The 21,511-nt window shown below is 43.8% G+C and overlaps 1 protein-coding gene across 1 annotated transcript in view; it reads right to left on the reverse strand.

Annotated features, from left to right (window-relative positions):
* Positions 1 to 740: 740 nt before the first annotated feature.
* Positions 741 to 21,511, reverse strand: part of LOC146189984 (pyridoxal-dependent decarboxylase domain-containing protein 1) — a 37,031-nt gene continuing 16,260 nt past the window's right edge. The window contains exons 9-20 of the mRNA XM_084604702.1: positions 20,281 to 20,352; positions 18,925 to 19,080; positions 15,892 to 15,942; positions 14,636 to 14,713; positions 13,926 to 14,189; positions 11,005 to 11,110; positions 10,052 to 10,110; positions 8,046 to 8,283; positions 5,652 to 5,770; positions 3,371 to 3,463; positions 3,114 to 3,216; positions 741 to 2,302 (exon numbers count right to left, since the gene is read on the reverse strand). Of these exons, the coding sequence (XP_084460828.1) occupies positions 2,160 to 2,302; positions 3,114 to 3,216; positions 3,371 to 3,463; positions 5,652 to 5,770; positions 8,046 to 8,283; positions 10,052 to 10,110; positions 11,005 to 11,110; positions 13,926 to 14,189; positions 14,636 to 14,713; positions 15,892 to 15,942; positions 18,925 to 19,080; positions 20,281 to 20,352 (1,482 nt within the window). The 3' untranslated portion in view covers positions 741 to 2,159. The remainder of the gene's footprint in view (positions 2,303 to 3,113; positions 3,217 to 3,370; positions 3,464 to 5,651; positions 5,771 to 8,045; positions 8,284 to 10,051; positions 10,111 to 11,004; positions 11,111 to 13,925; positions 14,190 to 14,635; positions 14,714 to 15,891; positions 15,943 to 18,924; positions 19,081 to 20,280; positions 20,353 to 21,511) is intronic.

Below are 21,511 nucleotides of genomic sequence, written 5' to 3' on the forward strand. Positions count from 1 at the left end.
ATCACCATCGGCTCCATCTCATTTCCCTCTTTCAAGCTCGGGAGCATTGGCACCCCTCAGGGCTCCGTCCGCTCTCCACTGTCTTGGAAGAAGGCAGCAGAGCAGGTAACAAAGCAAAACAGAAGCATACACAAAAACAAGGACAACGCTGCACTGACAACCATAATGATCAGAACTCGCACATCTTCTCCCTTCACTACATCCTGCTGGTAAGCGTAAAAAATTTCTTTTTAAACACTACCACTAAAGGCGTGCTAACACATTGGTCTCCCAAGCCTGATTGCACGTGCTTCGAAAATTTCCCTTGCTAACCTGTCCTTACTCCTTTTCAAAACCTTCCCATTGTGAAGGTCAGCTGGACATTTTTGGTCTTTGCAAATAAAGTTTTTGAAGTACACTGCGAGGTTAGTGCCAGACTTCTCCGATATTGCCGCAGCGTGCTCTCTAATTCTGTCATTAATGCATCTTCCTGTTTGTCCAATATATTGCTTTCCACAATGCAAGGGAATCCGATAGAGAATCCCCTGAATACAGTTGGAGTACCTCATCTATTGTGCAGTTTTGCACCTAAACTCCTCGTTGTTCACCCGCGCACACATGCCTTTTGCTCTGTTTGGTGCTGTTGGAACAACCAGGATAAAACCATATGTTAAATGCAAAGGAAAGCTTATCACCTGTGTTCTCACAACAAAAGCCCACCATGCTGTGATGCATGACAGAACAGAGAGGCAGAGGCAGTATTGAAAAGCTGTCAATTTATTTGCAAAAGTGTTTGACTAGATGTATCACAACAGTTTTTTTAAGGCGACGTATGCAGACAGTCTGCACAAGATGGAGAAAATAATGAAAAGCAGGAACTTTTTTTGCTCACATTCTGGAGTACACCACTGTAATTAAAGCTTTTTTTAAATATAACGGAAGAAGCACAATCCCTGAAAACAACAACAAAAAAATGCAATATAGAGCCTGACTGAATGCAAATACATCAAGCACTTACGAAACTCACCTTCCCAAAAAAGAAAAGAAAAATAGTAACACGGGAGACAGGAGCAACTATGAAGGAGAGTTCGCAATAAAGAAGTGAGCAAACTAGAAGAGCAGCCCATGCCTTAAATGGAAGAAGCCGTGGCACGTGGTCCCAGAAAAAAAAAAGTAAAAATAAACATTAGACAAAAGTAGGGCACCACACCCAGATTCCTTGGAAATGATATGTTGTATGATGGAGTGTGTTACTTCACAAGTGCCTAGGTACCAGCAGCATAGGGCCTTTGGTTTTAAAGAAAAAAAACACCACCAGCTTTTTTCTGACAATATGTTGGATTTGCTTATTTCCTTCTCGCCCCACAGCTCGGTCCTAGCCTTAAACCTCAAGGTCAAATCCTTGCACTGGTCAGCAGTGCGTTACCCCCGTCAGTTTCCAAGGTGCCAAGCATAAGAAGCCACGAAGCCTGCTGCACTGCTAGTGTTTGTCCACCTTATCCAGCCTTTAAAGGGTATGCTGGTAATGCTAGCAATACCACTGATACCACTTACCAATCAAATGCAAAATACCCACACACTAGCTCAATTAGGCACGTCGCAGGCACAACTAGTAGAAGAACCGTACCTATGCTAGCAAAATACATGTCAACATTGCCCGGCAACACATTGGTTCAGAGTCCACTACAAAATTCACCGTGCATTACAAAATGCATTCCGGTTAGGTAGCACAAATGGTAGTGCTTGGAAGCTTGACAAGGTACCAGGCACTGCCATTCACAACCACGCCATCTTCTTTAGATACAAACAAAGGCAAGCGTGCCACAACTTCCGCAAGAGCATTCCACACCTTTCCTTTGCACTCCAACTGGTACCACCAACAACCACACAAAAGCAGTCAGATGTAGCCTGCCCGATTTCAAATGCCATTATTGAAACATGACGCCCAGTGTCTGCCGGAGGTCAGGTTCACTTGCATAGTGTCTGAATTGCGGCATGCCATCAGATCCAGTAACAACACACTTGTCAGTCAAGAGCTGGTGGTCCTAGTGATGCCAACTGCGGTTCCCTGCACGCTGGTACCTCTTCTTTGTGTGCTGGTGCCCGAACCCGCGGCACCCAGCTGTCGCTACCCAGTCCCCTTGCAGTTCTCTTCTTTCTTATTTTTTGATGGTTGTTGCTCATTGCTGCGCTTTGGTCTCGAGGGCGTTGGCGGCCTGCACGACAACTTGGGCTTGAGGAGGCATGTTGGTCACGGCCGGCGTGTCGCCCTGCTGAATCTGCATGTGGTACTTGTAGATGTTCTCCGTGCTCTCCACTAGCCCTGCGAAGGAGAAGAGGGTGAGGATAGAAGAGTGTTAGCAGCCTGGGAGGCTTTCTTCTCTCCTACCAGAAAATTAGACACATCCCCACAGAGGGAGGTGATCCACCGGTTGCGTAGGCGAGCAATATGCGTGATGACAGACGCCACATCGCACCACGTCGCCTCAAGGCTGTCACAATGATACTCATTCTAACATGTTTCCAATAAATTTCGTTATCTCGCAGCAACCCTTTTAAATAAAAAACTGCAAATGCTACATACTAACTTAAGGGGGTTTGAAGGTCTTGAAAATGTTTTCTTTATTTTTCAACATATCTTGTCGAAATGCAGTGTGCAAGTGCTGATTTGAGTGCAAGTGCTGACTGATTAGAATGCTGATTTCAAATACGCATTTACGTTTCAAATATCTCTTCAAGAAGAGAAGATATGGCAAAATAACATATTTATTTCTTACGTGTCATTATGGTTATTTCTTGTCAAAAACACGCACACGTTTCAAAATGTCCACCACACATGCTAAAGCTAAGGAAATTCCTATATCATTTTCTCGACAATAAATCAATACCAAAGTTTGAAAGAAAAAAGTAGGTGGCAGCTTTAGGATATGCACTCGACCTTAAAAAAAAGTCCTTTTCATTGAGAAATTACCATAAATTCCCACAAGGAATGACCTAGTTAACACAGTTATTTTCCCATATCCTGTTTTTTTGAGATAAGACATTTGAAACCTACATGCATAATTGGAATCAGCACATTCTATTTAGCACTTGCATGCTAAGTTCCAATATGTTTCGATTCATGACACCCTTACCGGAGGTGATGTTGAAGCTGCGTCCACGAATCCCCGTCTCCTTGTTGGTCGGTGACCACCAGTTGAAGAGAGAGCCCACGATGGGAACATGTCTCAGAAGCCCCTGAGAGAAATCAAATGTGCTCAGAGTGAAAATAGTTTCCCAAATTCCCCAACACAGGGTAACACCCAAGACCAAAGGAGACCTCGCCAGCTAGTAAAAATGACTGACGGCCTCCTAAACTGAAATCGTTAACCTGACAGAGCGTATGTCTTACCTCCTGGAGGATCTTCTCCTCGTTCTCTTGCTGCAAACCCTTGCTGGCCTCCTGGATACCCTGCTTCACAAGCTCAGACATCGACTCCAACGCCTGGTACCAAAAAAAAGCACATGAGTAAAATTGGAGGGTTTGTATACACGTATATAACGGAGAGACACGCAAAATGAGCAAACTAAATCAAAGCCCACCACTTCAAGGGCAGAGTAATACAAGATGGAGAAACCTGCAACTTGTGGCGACAGCAAATGGCCCACTAGCAAGAAAAACGGCCGAAACCGTAAGAAATTTACAAGGTATATCTTAGCTAATTAATACTTTCTGCAGCAAAATGTTGTCATTTCTAAATGCTTCTGACCGAATACAATGTTGGCCTTCGAGTTACAGCAGAACTTTGTTTATATGTTTTTTTTATGCGGGAAAAAAAAAATTATCCAGGAAAACGTAATTTGAACCGCCTAGTTTTGAAAAATTTAACTCCTGAATGAGGTACAAAGGCATTTAGAATTGAGACTTTCACTGCTTAAAAGTGCAGATTAGCATTTATAGACATCTAGAATGCACAGCTCCTTTTTTTAGCTCCTGTAGAAATCAGTTCATATTTGCGTTGTGTTAAGCGCAGAAGAAATTTAGTAACAAATCCGGTTCGCAGAAGAAAACGATGAGCCGAGATCACTTCCTTGGTTGTTTCCGGATGTTTCGCCCCCTTACGCCAGTGACGTGGCGAAGCAGTCACGATGGCTTACAACTGCAGTGTTTTTGCTCATACCGAGTCCTCCAGACCCGGCCCGCTCGCATGCAAGTGAATAGTAGTTATCAAACGGTTCTCCCCTATGTCCCTAAGGCACCACAAAGATGCCACCGCGTTTCTCCACATGAAGTCATGTTTCCGCGGGAACCGGCCCCTTGTACGTTACTTCGCTGGCTTTCTTTGATGCTTCGCCCGTTGGCACCTAGGCACTGCAGGAAAGAAACTGTAGCGGGTGAGCGCCGCTGATCAGTTTTTCATGCCGCGAGCGCTTGTTAGCATGTATCCGGTTGACCGCAAAATGTATTACACGACTTCAATTGGTCAAAATTTTGAATGTAGTAACTGGAAAATTGCCTTATCCAGGAACATACTAACCAGGAGGAAAATGGTGTAGTTCTATGGGAGATGTTTTACTGCCTGCAATTTTGAGCATATGAAACAGGAAATCGTACGAGCTGGGAGCGTATCAATGAAGTTCTAGTGTACCTACAAACAATGCAAACAAAATAGACAACACAGAAAATGCTCCTCAATAGCATGCAGGACTTCGCAGTCACCCCCACCGCAGTCAACGAAGCAGCATTCAACATGTAACAGTTAACTCCTCCTACAGCTAAGGCCTATACGGAGTCATTGTGGTCACTATGTCATTTTCTTTTTAATGTCCACACCACAGTGAATCTCTCAGTAAGATAGAAAGTAGGGCTAGTTCAAGGTTGTCTATGATGAAAAAAACTTTGAGCCCACTTATCTTCATCCAGTGCATCCCACATAATGCAAATTCAGTTACAATTAAGAACAACAATCTAGGCTGATGCTTTGGAGTGCATACCTCAGAAGTGAAGATATGTAATCGCAGAAAAAAAAAAAAGAAAAAAACGGGTTCAATGCTGCTGAACCGAATGTCAAGCGATGGCTCTGTTGATATACAACACAAGGCTAGTTTCAAAGTTCAGTTAATTGATTTCTTTCCCATCGTAATGATTATGAACAGAGCCTTGAGATCACTGTAGTAAACTGCTGCAACTTCTACATTTATTAGCAAAATTGCAAATTGGTCTAGAAGAAAGGAAAGGCACAGTATCTGTCACTCTTTTGAGTGGACAACTGAACCACTGTATGATTTAGGTTTCCACTCAGAAAAGTGATAGATCCTTCTTCCAGGGAGGAAGGAGGGATTCAAAGAAGAGAGAATGAGCTGCCATAGTGAAGGGTTCCGGAAAATGGCGGCCTGCCCAAATCAGCTAAATTCATTACAGCAACAATGTAAACATGAATGTGTCTGGCATTGATAGCAAGCAAGAGTATCATTCAAAGGATACCCTTAACAACACAAAGCCAGAACTATCAAAAAATTTTTTACACTTTAAACCTGACACCAGATTTCTTATACTTTTCAAAGCACCAGGCCCGAAAGAAAGCAACCGTGAAATAACAGATTTCAATTTCGGGTTGCAAGTTCCTTGCAAGCGAAGGCAAAAACACAACCACAGGACGGAGGAAGATGACGCAAAGAGAGAAGAGAGGCACCTTGGTTGATTCCTCAAGTTCTATGCCAGCTCCGAGAACAAGTCCCACGAGTTCCTCTATGTCGAGGTCGTCGGTCACCATGCCAAAGCGCACGCAAGAGAAGCCATCCTCGCTCTCACCTGCGAAACGTGATGAGCATATTTAGGTCAATACAATCATGAAGTTAAATGTCATGAGGGCATTTCTATCTCATGTAACACATCCATAGTAGGCCACCCCGTGTCTACAAATATGGTAGGCAAAAATTCCCCCATCCAACCACCGCCATTCAAACTCTCTCAGCACATACGATGCCGTTCCGTTAAGTAATAGTAATAGAATGCTTGTGCAATTTCTGTTCGTTGCAGTAAGCACGGAAGAACAAGACGGTTATTCTTATCTCTAACACTCCACTGTGTACAACTAGGGAATTTAAGTCATTCCCTTGGAGTGTAGTAATAAAGTTCCGAGACATTTTTATATCTGCTACATCATTTTCAATGACTGGTGCCTGGATATTTCTTAAATGATAACTATAAAAATAATTTCTGACTACATTACTAACTATACAATTAAAAACTATACAAGTAACATTTTTGAACCCTTCGAAGATTATTCACAATAAATTTAATCTTGATGTGACTAAAATAAGTATTATAAAAACCTGCGTATAATACAAGGTTGTTGCTTTTTTCGATTTTATCCCATCAGATTTCTGCCTCGTATTTATATGTGGATCCGAACAAATTTCAACCTAAATTTTCAGTTCTGGCCTCTTTATAACCAGCGCTATCAGCACCAGGCTTCCAGCCAGAAGAGATGCTATCTAGCGGTGGCGTCAGGTGACTGTTTCGATGGTTTCGTTTCATCACGCTGACTCTGCGATCCTTACGATCACGATGCAACCAGAAGGACATTGATCTCACCTAGCACGATGTATGGATAGCGAAAGGATAACTCGGCATATTGCACAGGTATCTCACAGGCCTCTCCAGCCACGCTGGCCATGCCCTACAGTGCAATCGCAGATGCTTGACCAGCATTCCCAAGGAGCGCGTCGGTTGCTCTCTTCAAGAAGCGCAGAATATCGAACGCGTTTAGAGGTATGAGGAAGAAGTCTTTAGCGAGGAACTGTTGGCAAACGATACACCGGACGACGACAATCGCAAAAACCCTGGATCCGATTGATTGATTGATTGAAAACATCTTTATTTATTCAGTATTCTCAGAACATGTGGGTGGGCCGCCTAGTCCGGTAGTCCATTGGCTGCTGCTGCTGCGCTGGCCCTCCCCACCAGCCAGTGCTGACGGTCAGGATCATCGCTGAGCAGAATAGCCTCCCACTGCTCCTCCGAGGGGTTGGGAATGGGGTCAACTAAGGGATTAAATTGGCATGCCCACACCATCAGGGAGCATACACAACGCGCCTTTGCGCGGTGCTAGACGCGAAGAAGCAATAGCGCGACGCTGCCATCCCTCGTCCGAGCTGGAAAAGGCCTACTGGTTTCGGAAAAGTTAGGACCACGTGGCTTCCGCGATTGCTGAGCGAATGTGTTCTCCTCTTCTCACAGTGCGTGGAAGTCTTTGATTTAGCATGTCGGCACAAGAAGGGGAGCGAACAAGCGCCTGGTGTGGGGTGGCATTGGACGTGAAAACATGGAGCGCGCATGCCTCGAGGGGCAACTGCGAAACGCAGTGCAAATAAATACTTGTACTGATCTTTTGTTTGGCCCAAATATAAGAGGTTGAGAAATGTCTTTATTAGCAGTGTTACTGCCTGGATGTGTGAAATGACAGAGCTAGCCTTGGGAAGGTAAAGCGTAAGCCGACTGGCTAGCACAAAACTGACTGTAGACGACGCCACGCTTTGATGTGCCATGCACATGACTCACATATGGGTCACACACACATGGTTCAGACTCACACCTCTCACTGCTGTTGCGAGTGCTTTAACCAAATTTTTACTCAATTCCTGATCATTGTTAGCTCTGTTTTTATTTACATTTGAGAAAGGAATGATCACAAGCTAATTTTTTTAAAGAAAATTGCCTCCTTTCAATAAGCGTGCCCCCTTTATGATGGTTATAGAACATTGACGTAAATGCAACATGTTTCACAGATGTTTATCCAAAAAATTATACCTCTCCAAAGTTCTATCAAGAAATGCAGTAAAGAAAAAAGGGTTTGGTTTGGGTTATGGGGTTGAACGTCCCAAAGGAACTCGGGCTATGAGAGACACTGTAGGGCTCCAGAAATTTCGACCACCTGGGATTCTTTAACGCGCACTGACATCGCACAGCCCATGAGTGCCTCGCTTTTGTGCCATCCAAAAGTGGCCGCCGCTGACTGAGTCACAAAGTTATATAAGAAAAAAAAAGCTTCTACACTAGACACACTGCATGAAAACCAACTCACCCAAGGAGAAGGCTGAGTCGGTGCTCTTCAGCTTGAGGACCAGCTCAGAGTTGAGCTGGTTGAGTTGGGCCTTGGCCTTCTCGTCGAGCGAGTCCGTGCGGCCCACAAACGAGTCGGGCACAAACCGTACGCCACCCAGGCCGGCCCAGTGGCACACCTCGACCAGCTCCAGGTTGGTATGCTTGGCAAGGGCATCGCGAAACTTGCGCTTTTGTCGAACGGTCGCATTCAGGATCGCCTGTGGCATGGCACGCGCAACAACGAGTGCATTCAACATGAACACGAACGCACAGGCAAGCGGTACGAGGTGCTATGTATGGAAAAGGTTTAAAAGTGCAACGAGGGCAACATCACCCAATTTTTTTCTTTTTAGCTAGATAAAAATAAACTTTGCTCAACAACGACTGCATTCAACATGGACACGAACGCACAGGCAAGCGGTACGAGGTGCTATGTATGGTAAAGGTCCAAAAGTGCAACGAGGGCAACACCACCCAATTTTTTTCTTTTTAGCTAGATAAAAATAAACTTTTGCAAAAATTTATTTCGCTCTCAGTGGGCAAGTTTGATGCCTGTCCTCCCCAAAAAAGCACTAAAGACAGAAAATCTTTCTCTCTTCATTCAACGTTACAATAAAGCTATCGGATTAGCTGAGCCTGAGAACACCACTTCTTTATCATTAAAATGCGCCAATCAGAGGTCTTAGGTTCGATCCTGGCTGCAGCGGCCACGTTTCAATGGAGGCAAGGTGGCAAGCATCCGTGCACTGCATGATGTCACCACTTGTTAAAGAAGCCCAGATTTAAATTGAGTCCTGTGAATTTAAATCAAATTCAAATGATGCAGCATCGGGTGAAATGAGGAAAAAGGAACAAATTGTCAACACGCAAAACATATCAACGGTCCATCAGGCTTTCAACATGTGTGTGTGTCAGTGCCGTTGAATTCCTGCAATAGGGTACAGCATTTTGGAAAGTATTCATCTCGATTTTGAAAAACAGGAGGCCAACTGATGGCACAAGGTTGGTTCCTGGAAAGCAACTGTGCAAAGTATGCTAAGCTCAAGCAATGAAGGTGCCATATGTATGTGCACTACAGAAATAGGCATAAAGAGCAAGCAGTACATTTGAACAAACTCCCTTCCAGACGCTACTATTCATTTTGTTACTGCTGCAGCACAAATCGTGAAAATAATGAAATGAGGTACTCTAAATTCAATGAAGCCAATCACGAGCTTGCATGCTATAGGCTTTGGTGCATAGTACTGTACAGTATATGTAAGGCAACCATGAATATAATGCGAGAGGGAGTCAGAGATCACATGTAAATTACGACCCTCATCAAAGACCTCATTATGATCCTTAACATGATCTTGGCATATTTGGGTCAACTACACCCAAGCGTTTGTTAAAAAAAAAAAAAAAGAAAAAACAAATGCACGTAAAAATATAGAAGCAACCAACACATCAATATGACACATCATCCATGACGCAGGAGCCGCCGTCACCGCTGTGCTGCCACCGCTGTAACGGCTTTCACGCTGTCTAGTCCTGTACATGTATACCATTTTTTTTTTTCTCTATGTATCTCTTCCACTTAATTTTTCAGTGGATAGCATCACCTGTTTTCCATGTTCGACCTCTCTTTCACTGATGCACACTGCGCAGCTTGAAGGCTGTCAAAAATTTTTCCTCACCAAAAAACAAATACATATTGCATTATATTTAAGTCTTGGTTCCAAGCATAATGTGCAGTACATTCTGAAACCAACGATCAGCGGTAAAAAAAAGTTACCACTAAATTCGTGTAAACAGAGCAAACATAGTTCGAATGTCCATGTATCTTGACAGTATTGTTTATAATTATCGGTCATTCTTCTCGAATAACCAGCACAGCTAAGAACCGGATGAAGAGAGCCTGCTTCACTGCCTTCGCTTACTAACGACCTACAGCTAACCGCCTGCCTCTCCAGAGAAAAAAAATATGCGGTATAATCAGTTGCTTACCAAATGTTTGAGAAGGCAGCTGTAAAGTTCCTCCACATCTTGCGTGGTTGTGCCGTAGACTAGAAGACAAATGACAGTCAAAACAGGCACATTATACTTGCACAACACCTGGCCTATAAGCAACAGCGATTGAGTAAGAACTTTAAAGGGCTAATGCATTTTTTCCTTAGTTTTTGTTTCAAGTGCAAATAGAAACTTTTTCAAAAAGCCAGTTGGAGGTATCAAACAGCTGAAACCCAGAAACCATACTAGGTGTGGCATTATGACAGAACAAAATACGTCGTAATAGTTAGCGTGACAAAAGATATCATTCGCACTCTGACTGCATAAACTAGGAACCGGAACTGACAGCCTAGATCAATATTTTATCAAAGGTGACCAATAACAAAATCAAAAGTTTTGTCCATCACCGAAAAACTTCAACCAGCGTGCAGCCTGTGACATCACACAAGCAAGTTGGCCGCAGAAATCTCTCAACTTAGCACATTCAGTACGAAACTTTAAAATTTGCCCGCACAAGAGAGCACAAGACTACGAAGTGCATATACTTAAAAATTTCCTTAAAAGCAACATTGGAGTCTCCCCCATCCCCCCTTTTTCGCCGCAACATGTAGACAGAACCAACAAGGACGCTCACCGTGAGCACTTTCAAGCGGGCAGAAACGCAAGCAAGCGCCATATGGGCCCAAGTCCAGCAGGTCGTTAAAATCAACGAACAGCAAAAGCAACATTGGAGTCTCCCCCGTCCCCCCTTTTTCGCCGCAACATGTAGACAGAACCAACAAAGACGCTCACCGTGAGCACTTTCAAGCGGGCAGAAACGCAAGCAAGCGCCATATGGGTCCAAGTCGAGCAGGTCATTAAAATCAACGAACAGCAAAAGCAACATTGGAGTCTCCCCCATCCCCCCTTTTTCGCCGCAACATGTAGACAGAACCAACAAGGACGCTCACCGTGAGCACTTTCAAGCGGGCAGAAACGCAAGCAAGCGCCATATGGGTCCAAGTCGAGCAGGTCCAGAGCTGCACGGGGAATGTCACGGTTCAGAACTTGGGCCAGCTGAAACAGGAGAAAAGAAACTTCGTGACGAGCAGCATCGCTGTAATCGCTGCCTATTGCAACACATAGAGAACAACAACAAGAAGAGTCTGGGACCTCTGGCAAACTTGGAACATATGGACTAACAGCATCCGTTGAAGAGAATTGAAATGGAATAACTGTCGCAACAATGAAGTTTCAAACCATCCCTGATGCGATCTGCCCTATTCTGTCAGTGACATAGTTTTTCAGATTGCGTTTCCCTTTTTTTTCTTCTTTTGCTACAACCTGAGCCAAGTAGTCTCGCTCCCCGCACTGCTAAAGCCCTCTGATGAGAAACTGGAATATATCTATGAAGCTTGCAACCAGCCAGGGAAGCAAGTCCTAAATTGACATTTGATAAGCCATATTAGGAAAAAGAAGCCACTCAAAACAATCGTATATATACCTAGTTGTGTAATGAACACATTTGCATAGCAAACATGCCCCACACTTCGGCTATGAGAATTCAAAGTTTCTTTTTCCTTAAGTAATGAATGAGCCACCTTATTTTGGCGTGCACAGTATGCCAACAGTGACATTGATACCCTTCATGGACTGCCATAGTAAATATGAAATACTATAAAATGCAATCTTGCGAACTTGATGACTACCGTACCTCACCTTAAGGGACAAACAGCGAATAAGATATTCACAAGGAATCTTTCGAGAGCCTTTTGATCATGACAGCCTCCTCTGTCCGATCTGCCACATTAAGGATTGTAGCAATTTGCTGAAGTCTGGCTTTCCACTGTAAACTTAAGTGTGCACGAGTGAAGTCTAATTGTGCTCTGTTCGGTCACTGTCATGGGCCAATAAGCGAATTTTAGATAAGGGTTCAAGATAAAGCTGTTGACTATGTTTCTGAACTGTGTTGAAGAGTGCATTTTGTTTCACTCGGGGTGAACTCTACCACTGCGTTTTTTTCTGTCTCGTTTCTGCTGCTTTAAAAATTTTCAGAATATTTTAATAATTTGTCCTCTGAAATGAATTTTGACCTAGAGATTTTTGGAGATGTCTTGGGAAGAAGAAAATAGATTCATTGTGCCCCTAAATATGGTAAGAGTGTTGCAGAGCAATTTTTACGAAAAATAAGGCCACTCCAGGAGGAAACCAATGTAGTGAAATGACAACAATGCAGCGGCAAGCATGCTGCCTGCAAAAGACATCAGGCGTGCAAGCCTACTTTACATCTAGTTAAAACAAAAAAAGATCAGCCTCGATAAGCACCTTGCCTTCCGGGCACCCTATGTAGCCGAACTTGCCAGACATATAAATAACTTGCGACCTTTATCAAACTAGTATGAGGTGTTTTAAATGACTACAACCGTACCGTACCTCAACACAGAGAGGGACCTCTGACCTGAGTGACAAAACCTAACAATTGTTTCCCTTAATTCTATTATTTCGAGTCTGCGCTGTGGTGGCGACTGGTGGTTTCGAACGGAAGTGTTGCTGAGAGACCACTTCAGTCAACAGTGATGAGCACAAAGAAAGAAGAAATGACTAAGAGGACCCTTTCATTACACCAGAGGTTCCGAGCCTTTTAAGCCTCCCAAACACCAACTGCTTTTGAAAGGCACTGAGAAGCCTTAAATGCGATAGGCTGCATCCTTTCCTACCTGACATCAGGTAAGAAAAAGCCCGCAGATGCACGCCCGTTAAAAACTTGATCACGAGTATATCGAATCCAAAGAGGGCTGCGAAATGTCTCGATATGTCAATACTTTGATCCGCATGTTTTACAGTGCAGTTTCGCAATGGTAATGCAAACCGCACGCACCTGACTCGCCTTTCTCACACCAGAACAATGATCGCCATCAAGAGAAACACTGTTTGATATACAGGTTGTCATAGTCGAGTGTAACCAACCGAGGTCATAAAAAACATGACGAGCCCTAGCCCAGGGAAACCAATTAAGAGCTGTTCAGAGTCGCCTGACTGCATCCACATATTTTTTTCGTTCACTAAAGCACCTAATTGATTAGTAAATAATAATAATAAACTTTCTAATCACTGACTTGAAGAAAGTTTCAATAAAAAATTGCCAACCTCGAAAAACAGCTAGCTATATAGCCATTTCTATTAAGCTGGCATTTACGTAAAGTCTTTTTTCTTTATTGACCGCATACAATACCTAGCACAGTAAAAAAAAACAAAGCTTCCTTATGACTTTGGAGCCACTTCAAAGTCCTACGACGCGTCTCAATTAACAAGGTCCACTTTTCTCTGCTGCGCTCTCTCCGACGAAGCTAGATGTATATACTGGTCGAGTGATGCTAGCTAGAAGTTGGTCACGTGACAGCTTTCTTTGAAAGCCAAAACAAAGCTACATAAATCATAGCTTGGTGGAAACAACATAGCTAGCCATTTTTTTAGGCAATCACTTTTGCATTAACACTCTCTCCCTCAAGCCAACACATAAAACGTTATATAATAAGTCTATCGCGATTTTAGCACCAATAAAAAGCAGGTGAACGGAACACTTGGGGTTGATGAAACACGCAAGGCATTACAGATCCCGGGAAAAGCCTTCCAACTGCTCAAAATGTCTGTGAAACACTTTTAGAACTCCTGTATGATATAGCCAACTTTACCGAAATTTAAAAGACCACAAGTTTGTTCGGATTAAGTAATTATGAAATAAGAGGAGCTCGTCTGGGCTCCCCTTACTAGTCATGTTCACAGGACCAAAGTACAACTTTGAATAAACTGGTAGCTCTAATCAAGACAGTTAATAGTTAGCCACCTTCCCCAGTTGTTACCTCAAACCTCAACACAAAGAGAAAAGGCTTACCCAAGAATTGAGGTTGTTGCGATAGGAAGTGTCGTGCAGGACAGGCTCTTCGTCAAGGGCTGCGGCTTCCGCCTCAGCCTCCTCTGCCTCCTCCGCCTTCTCCTTAGTATCCGACTCGTCCGGTGTGTCCCGCTTCGAGTCAGTCTCTGAAGTGACTTCTGTCGATTCTTCCTCCTGAGTTTCTTCCTCCACTTCCTCTTCCACGAGGGCCTCTTCCGGAAGGTACCGGAACGTCACGACCGGCACGACGACGTCGAACAGCAGCTGGAACAGCATTCCATCATTCCAACAACACAAGTATCACTGAAAAACGAGAATATCATCTGCTAATGCACAATTCGACAAAAAAGTTGCCGAAATCGGCGAGAAATTTGGGAAAACAGTGGACCTTGGGAATTGGTATGACCCGCAGTAACGTTGTTTCATTTCTCACATTCTATACATTCAAAAAAATTTTTTAAAAAGTTTGCGAACAAAAAGACAGGAATGCAGCTTTGGAAAAGATGTAGTGGTAGTCAAGACTGTTCACTATTATTTCTGAGGAAAAAAATAAAGTCAGGTATGAAAGCTAAGAGAGCTCAAAAGAGAAAAAAATATACACCTACTTAGGATGTGTAATTAGCCTCTTATAGGCTTACGCACTGTTACCGGGGGAAGATGCCAGAGTGGCAGGAATTTAAAAAAAAAAAGAAAAAAATACAGGCTCTCACCAGAGTTCCGACAGACTTGGTTACAATATCGGCAAGGGAAAGCACCTGGCCTTCCTTGGAGACTGCCCGAGGCCTGCCCTGTTAAAAAAAGGTGGAGGAGGCGACAAACTGTGGCCATTTTCAAAAGCAAAGCTATCTTTTCTGAAAGCAGTTAAGGAGCCTCCCGCCTCGATTTTACTCAATGTATTCTTGGCTTGAAACCATCTCCTGAATACACAGTCAAAAGTGTCCACGAACAGTTCTACTGCGAAATGACTTGTTTATCGAGTAAGAGAGAGGTTAGATTACTATTCTAATTTACTTTGAGCAGTGCTGCAACTAAGAATACTTAAACAGATTTGCTCCTCTCCCAAAAAGTTTACACACTCCCAATTGTATACCTCTCATTTTACAAAACTTGTACAGCACAGGACGATGGTTCATTCGGTAGTAAGTTTCATATCGGCAGCGAGCGATTAATCAAGTGCCATGCGATGTTGAAGCACCAAGTCTCAAGCTGCCGGCAGTACACACAAAAAAAAGGTACTTTTTCTCCTCCTGCCAAGAAGTGAAAACCACATCCTCTAGTGATGGGCTGCGGTCAGTGAGATCATTTAACGCCGTGATGAGTACGTACAAGAAAAAAAAAGGCCTGTGAGAACATCCGTGAGCACATCTCAGTTGAAGGCAATGTGTCCATTTGCTCGCAGCTTACAATGCAGGGGCCATTAAGGGCATGCAGAAGAACCATGGGGATGACAAAGTGGACAGAGACCATGAAGTAGTGGCCGAAAGCTGAGGATGGCAGCGACCAGCATAGTCACACAGAAATATGATTCACTGCAACTGCCTCTAGCATCTCATCCGGACCTTTTGACTCTGCACGCTGTCGATCTTGGCTATATGAGGACAGCTGCAATTGCATCAAGTGCACTGTTCAAGAAAAAAATTGTACTCTTCCCACTAACTATACACTGCACTCATCCAGAACAGCACTATTCTATCGCTATGCTTACCTTATTCTACTGAGGACTGTAGAGCAACTGTTATTACGAAATGGTCGTTAAATGAAGCAACTATGCTACAACACACATTTCATTACAAGAGGCGTTTTGACTTGAGATGCTTGCTGTGCATGTGTACCAACTATCCCACCTATTAGTAAAGTTAAACCAGTGTGCTTAACGAAAAGCAGAATCACAAGACATTAGCGATTAGTACCCTGTCTGCACACGTAATATTTCAGCGCAATTCATGGGGTGGAAACGGCAGCTTACCACAACTTCAATTTCTGCAATCTGGTCCAGGCGTTCACGCAGCATCTCGCTCTGCACAAGGAAAAAGAAAAAAAAAAGGGGTGAGCGCTGTTCAAAAACCCGCTGATGCCGTATTAACTTGTTATGTCGGATACCTTTAAACAGCTTGTCTGAACGGCATTATCTACACCTTATCTACACAACATTCACAAACTCAACTAATTTCAATATAGTAGCCGCAGTTAGAAATAGGTTCCACATACAAAATTCCAAGAGGTTCTTAAAAACATCACACTGATGCGAGTCTGTGAAAGTCAATTGGGGAAAAGGAGCATTTTCATTGTTGATATTTTTCAGCAGCAAGAATCACCATAAACAGAAGTTTCTGACGAAATATTCGAAATGAAGCTCAAAGGATGCTCGACAGCTATCGAAAGCCGGTTGAATATAGCCCGGCAATCCAATTTGAAAGCGCTCCGTACATGAAACGAAAAGGGTTTCCAGATGCAAATGCAATGAGCACTATTTGACAGAGCCAAAATGCAAGGCACCGATGTAACTGTGCGATGTCAGTGGAAGTTAAACCACAGATGATCCTAAGGCCTCCTCCACAGTGCCCCTCATAGTCCGAGCCACTATATAATGTTGAACCTTATAGACAAAAACAATAAACGCGAAATGTGCTGTAGGAGACCATGCTGCAGAAATGCATTTCCACTGACTGCCTGCCAAACGCCCTATACTTATATCTTTCACACTCATCTGAAAAATTGGTTATTGCCGTTATCCATGGGACCACACTAACATTGGTCATGTCTGTGTTTGCAGCTTACGGTGAAAACTCGTTAATTTGAACTTTTAAGAAACCATAAACAAAATTTGAACTGCCAAAAAACCAACAAAGAACTGAAAAGAACTACCTGCATTATGTCAAGTTTATTACTTGAAGGACTGGCCAGTGGTCGCTTACTTTATAGTCAGGTTTGCTCTTCAGGTTTGAGTCCAGGTATTTTGTTGATCACTTACCAAGCCAATCAAAGCTGAATATGGCCTGCCTTTTAAACCAGTGCAAGAACCCTAGCAACCATCCGCCGTCCCAATCTTACGAGCCAAGACTGTGCTGACAGTTAAAATTATCAGTGCTATTTGCAGATTAACCAACTCCACTTAACGAGCATTTAGTTGCATGTCTTAGAGGTAAATTGGAACAAAGAGGAGTCATCCCCTTACCCTCCAGCCACCACACAGGCCATGGTGCTAGATTTATGTTGTTACCTTCTCTTTACATTTCGGAGGTGATGCACCCCCATGACTCTCCATCCCACTCTATTGCTGACACTCACCAGGTAGGCATGGAAGCACTTAATTCAAATCATCCATGGCAAAACAGATGAGAGCTTAAATTAACAGGTTCTTCTATGCATAGATCTCTATAAAGCTTGGCCGAACCAAGTACTAATACAGTTCAAATTATACTGAAATTCAAGCTATTGAAGTTCAAATTAATGAGCTTTCACCATACACTAATTACGTCAATGTTCTACTGGTATCCAAATGAGCTTGGACATGGGATTCATATCGAGGTCTATGGTATGAGCACAAAATTAAGCATGCATGCAAATGGGTTGCCCCAAGGTGCAGATGCAAGGGATACTGTGGTGTGCTCATTTAAAAGTGTGGCTTTGATGTGCAGATGTGAGTGTGTTGCTGTGAAGTGCAGATGCAAAAGTGTTGTTATGAAGTGCAGATGCACCTGAATGTATTGCTGTGAAGTGCAGAAGCAAATGCGTTGCTGTAAAGTGCAGATGCAAGTGTGTTGCTAAGAAGTTGAAGTGCAAACCTGAATGTATTGCTGTGAAGTGCAGAAGCTAATGCGTTGCTGTGAAGTGCAGATGCAAGTGTGTTGCTATGAAGTGCAGACCTGAATGTATTGCTGTGAAGTGCAGAAGCTAATGCATTGCTGTGAAGTGCAGATGCAAGTGTGCTGCTGTGAACTGCAGATGCAAGTGTGCTGCTGTGAAGTGCAGATGCAAGTGTGTTGCTATGAAGTGCAGATGCAAAAGTGTTGTTATGAAGTGCAGATGGACCTGAATGTACTGCTATGAAGTGCAGAAGCAAATGTGTTGCTGTAAAGTGCAGATGCAAGTGTATTGCTATGCAGTTGAAGTGCAGACCTGAATTTATTGCTGTGAAGTGCAGAAGCAAATGCGTTGCTGTAAAGTGCAAATGCAAGTGTGTTGTTAAGAAGTTGAAGTGCAAACATGAATGTATTGATGTGAAGTGCATAAGCTAATGCGTTGCTGTGAAGTGCAGATGCAAAAGTGTCGTTACTCAGTGCAGATGCAAGTGTGTTGCTATGAAGTGCAGACCTGAATGTATTGCTGTGAAGTGCAGAAGCTAATGTGTTGCTGTAAAGTGCAGATACAAGTGTTGTTGCGAAGTGCAGATGCAAGTGTGTTGCTATGAAGTGCAGACCTGAATGTACTGCTGTGAAGTGCAAAGACAAGTGTGTTGCTGTGAAGTGCAGATGCAGGTGCGTTGTTATGAAGTGCAGATACAAAAATGTTGTTACGAAGTGCAGATGCAAGTGTTGCTATGAAGTTGAAGTGCAGACCTGAATGTACTGCTGTGAAGTACAGATGCAAGTGTGTTGCTGCAAAGTGCAGATGCAAGTAGTCTTACGAAGTGCAGATTCAAATGTGTTGCTATGAAGTTGACGTGCAGACCTGAAAGTATTGCTGTGAAGTGCAGAAGCAAGTGCTTTGCTATGAAGTGCAGATGCAAGTGTGTTGCTATGAAGTTGAAATGCAGACCTGAGTATTGCTGTGAAGTGCAGATGCAAGTGCATTGCTGCAAGTATGTTGCTATGAAGTGCTTAAAGTGTTGCCAGGAACTACGGATGTTGTTGTGCTGTTTGCAGGTGCAAGTGCAAATGTATGGCCATGAGTACAGATGCACAAGTCCTCAGACGAAGACTGAATACCAAATCGGCTCTGTAAAAAATGGCGTTCAAGCTCCTGGAATGCATTTAGAGAGAAGAGGAAAAGCCCTCACCAGTCTCAGGCAGTGGAGCACCCGCTGCAGCAGCCCCTGGTGCCCCAGGCTCTGCAAACCCACCCAGAGGGGCAGGCACTGCAGCTTGGTGTGCACGCTGAAGGAGCTCAGGCCAGCCGCGTGGGCGAGAGCTGCCTCACTCGTCTTGTACAAGGTCTTGAGGATGGGCGCACCCGTCAAGGAACACACACAGGCACCATCTGTCCCATGCTTCTCGACTAGCTGAAGACTGGCAGCTATACGCTGCCTCCGAACACACTTGGCTCACAACACAGTGGGGGAAAAGGTACACAAAACAAGAATACAGGATGAGCACTCACGTGAACTTGTTTTATCACCAGCTTATTTGTCGTCTGTAGTGTAGGTCACTAATTGGACCAACAAAATGCCTTAATTGTATATTCGAGCAAAAGTAATGAGTAATAAAAATGCCCCTGAGCCTGCTCACCATTGCATATATCTATCCAAAAGCTGAACATAGAATTTGTGGTCACCAAAAAAAGAAGAAAAAAGTAATTGTAGCAACACTTAGCTCAGGGGCTAAAACAAGAAACGTAAGCAGTTACCGGCAGCTGTTACAGGTTACAGAGGTAGGCCAGGCAATGGCTCCGACTGGGTCGAGTGGGGCTAACAAGTGTGAATAGGGATACACAGCGTTCCCGATATTAGTGACTTGCAATTACAAACTACACCAATCATAATTGGTAAACAGGGGATGTGGTTGTTGCTTCATTGTGAGAAATATAAGGAGATGCATCAGCCAAACACCAACTGTGAACAAAAGTCCATACGTCACCTAAAGTGTCTCAGGAAACAATTTAGCATATCATCCTTGTGACTAAAAATGCCAAATCTGGTTATCTGTAAACTACTTGGCTGTTTAACAAGCTAGTTTGTTGGATGCAAACCGTGCAAGCTACTAATATACCAGTAACAACATGTAATGTGAATGCAAGATAACCAATGCTCACAAACTATTGACTGAGCAGATTTATGCAAGTGTAGCAAGGGGAAGGATAGAAGCAGAAACTTTGGTGGGTGGATGAGATTTAGAAAGTCTGCAAGGATTATGTGGATGCAGCTGGCACAAGAATGGGTTAATTGAAGGGACACAGGAGAGACCTTTTCCCTGCAGTGAGTGTAATAACTAGGCTAATGATGATGATGACAAAGCTTACAATATGCCACAACATCAATGCAGCACTGTCAAATTAACATGAAGTCTTCTAGATCACTGGACAGGAAATGATGCAGTGTTTCCCTGGCTGAGCCTATGTTCATCTAAACCACCTGAACAGGCTTGCAGTAAAGTTTGTTTATAAACACTAATCATCCACCAAAGCGTCCAGAGGATACAACGTAGGGCACAGATGGTAGACCCAGCCAAGTGCCAAGTGGGAGTGACACACTGTCTCCGGTGCGGGCAGGCTGCAAAACAAAAACGGGAGAAGCTCAATTCCCAGTGCAGAGATGTCACTGCACAATCGACACATTCCTTTTTCACGGGGTTTCACCACACGCTTACCATGCGTAAGTGTAGGATGCACCATTTTTCTCACTGCCCACGCAGACGGGATGAAAGGCTAAGGTTGTACACAAACAAATGCCGACTACTAACTCAGGTTTAGTGAAGAAACAGAACAAATGTATAGGCACGGAAAAAAAAAAAAAGTTGTTACATGAACGTCATCAAAACAACTTTTCCACCACCAAGATAACACGGGAGGTAATGAAGGCATTGTAGATTTATATGCATTGCAACATATGCATCAGTAGTTCTTCCATCGCATTACAGTCGAACCCGGTTATATCGAACCCGGATATATCGAATTTTGGTTATATCGAACTCACGAAATATCCCCTTGAAAATCCCATGTAAAAGTATAGGAAAGCCGCGTCATATATCGAACTCAATTTCACCGGTTGTTCGATCGAACTCTGCACCACGCACTGGAAAGTGTGCCCTCCCCAATGTTCGATCGAACTCTGCACCACGCACTGGAAAGTGTGCCTTCCCCAAAGACGATCGCATCACCCTTGGCCGTTTGCCGCGTGACGTTTTCAAGCCACGCGCGGAAGGAATGAGAGGGGACAGTTCGGCGACGGCTGGTCTGGGCAGCGTCGCGCCCATTCCCCAAAGGCGCGCGCATCTGCAGTTGTTTCCCGCGCGCCAACACATGACGTTTGCAAGCCGTGCGTGGGTGTGCCCATTCTTTTGCTGAGCTATCTCTCTCCTTCAGCATGCGCAACAACGCATGCGCCAAGCCAGCTCAGCCCGTTTTCAGACGACGTCCGACGCTTTCTCCAGCGTGTCTTCAACGTGCGGCGGCGCGGCGGCGGACGTGGCTAGCGCCTGCGGATGTTAAAAAGGCTCTCTGTTTTTTTTTTTCTTTTTTTTTTTTTTGCGAGAGTCATTCTTTTTTATCGTCGGGCTGTACGCGCGGCGTAGCGTGAGATATGGCGGCTGCGGACGTTAAGAAGCGGCAGGGTTTTCTTTTTTTTTTTTTTGCGGGGATGTTTATTTTATTATTTTTTTTTTATCGTTTATCCTTGCATGTATGAATCAGCGAAAGCACACGGTCAGCTG

Source organism: Amblyomma maculatum, chromosome 5 (assembly GCF_055883805.1).
Source record: "Amblyomma maculatum isolate TAMU_Amacu chromosome 5, ASM5588380v1, whole genome shotgun sequence".
NCBI lineage: Eukaryota > Metazoa > Arthropoda > Arachnida > Ixodida > Ixodidae > Amblyomma > Amblyomma maculatum.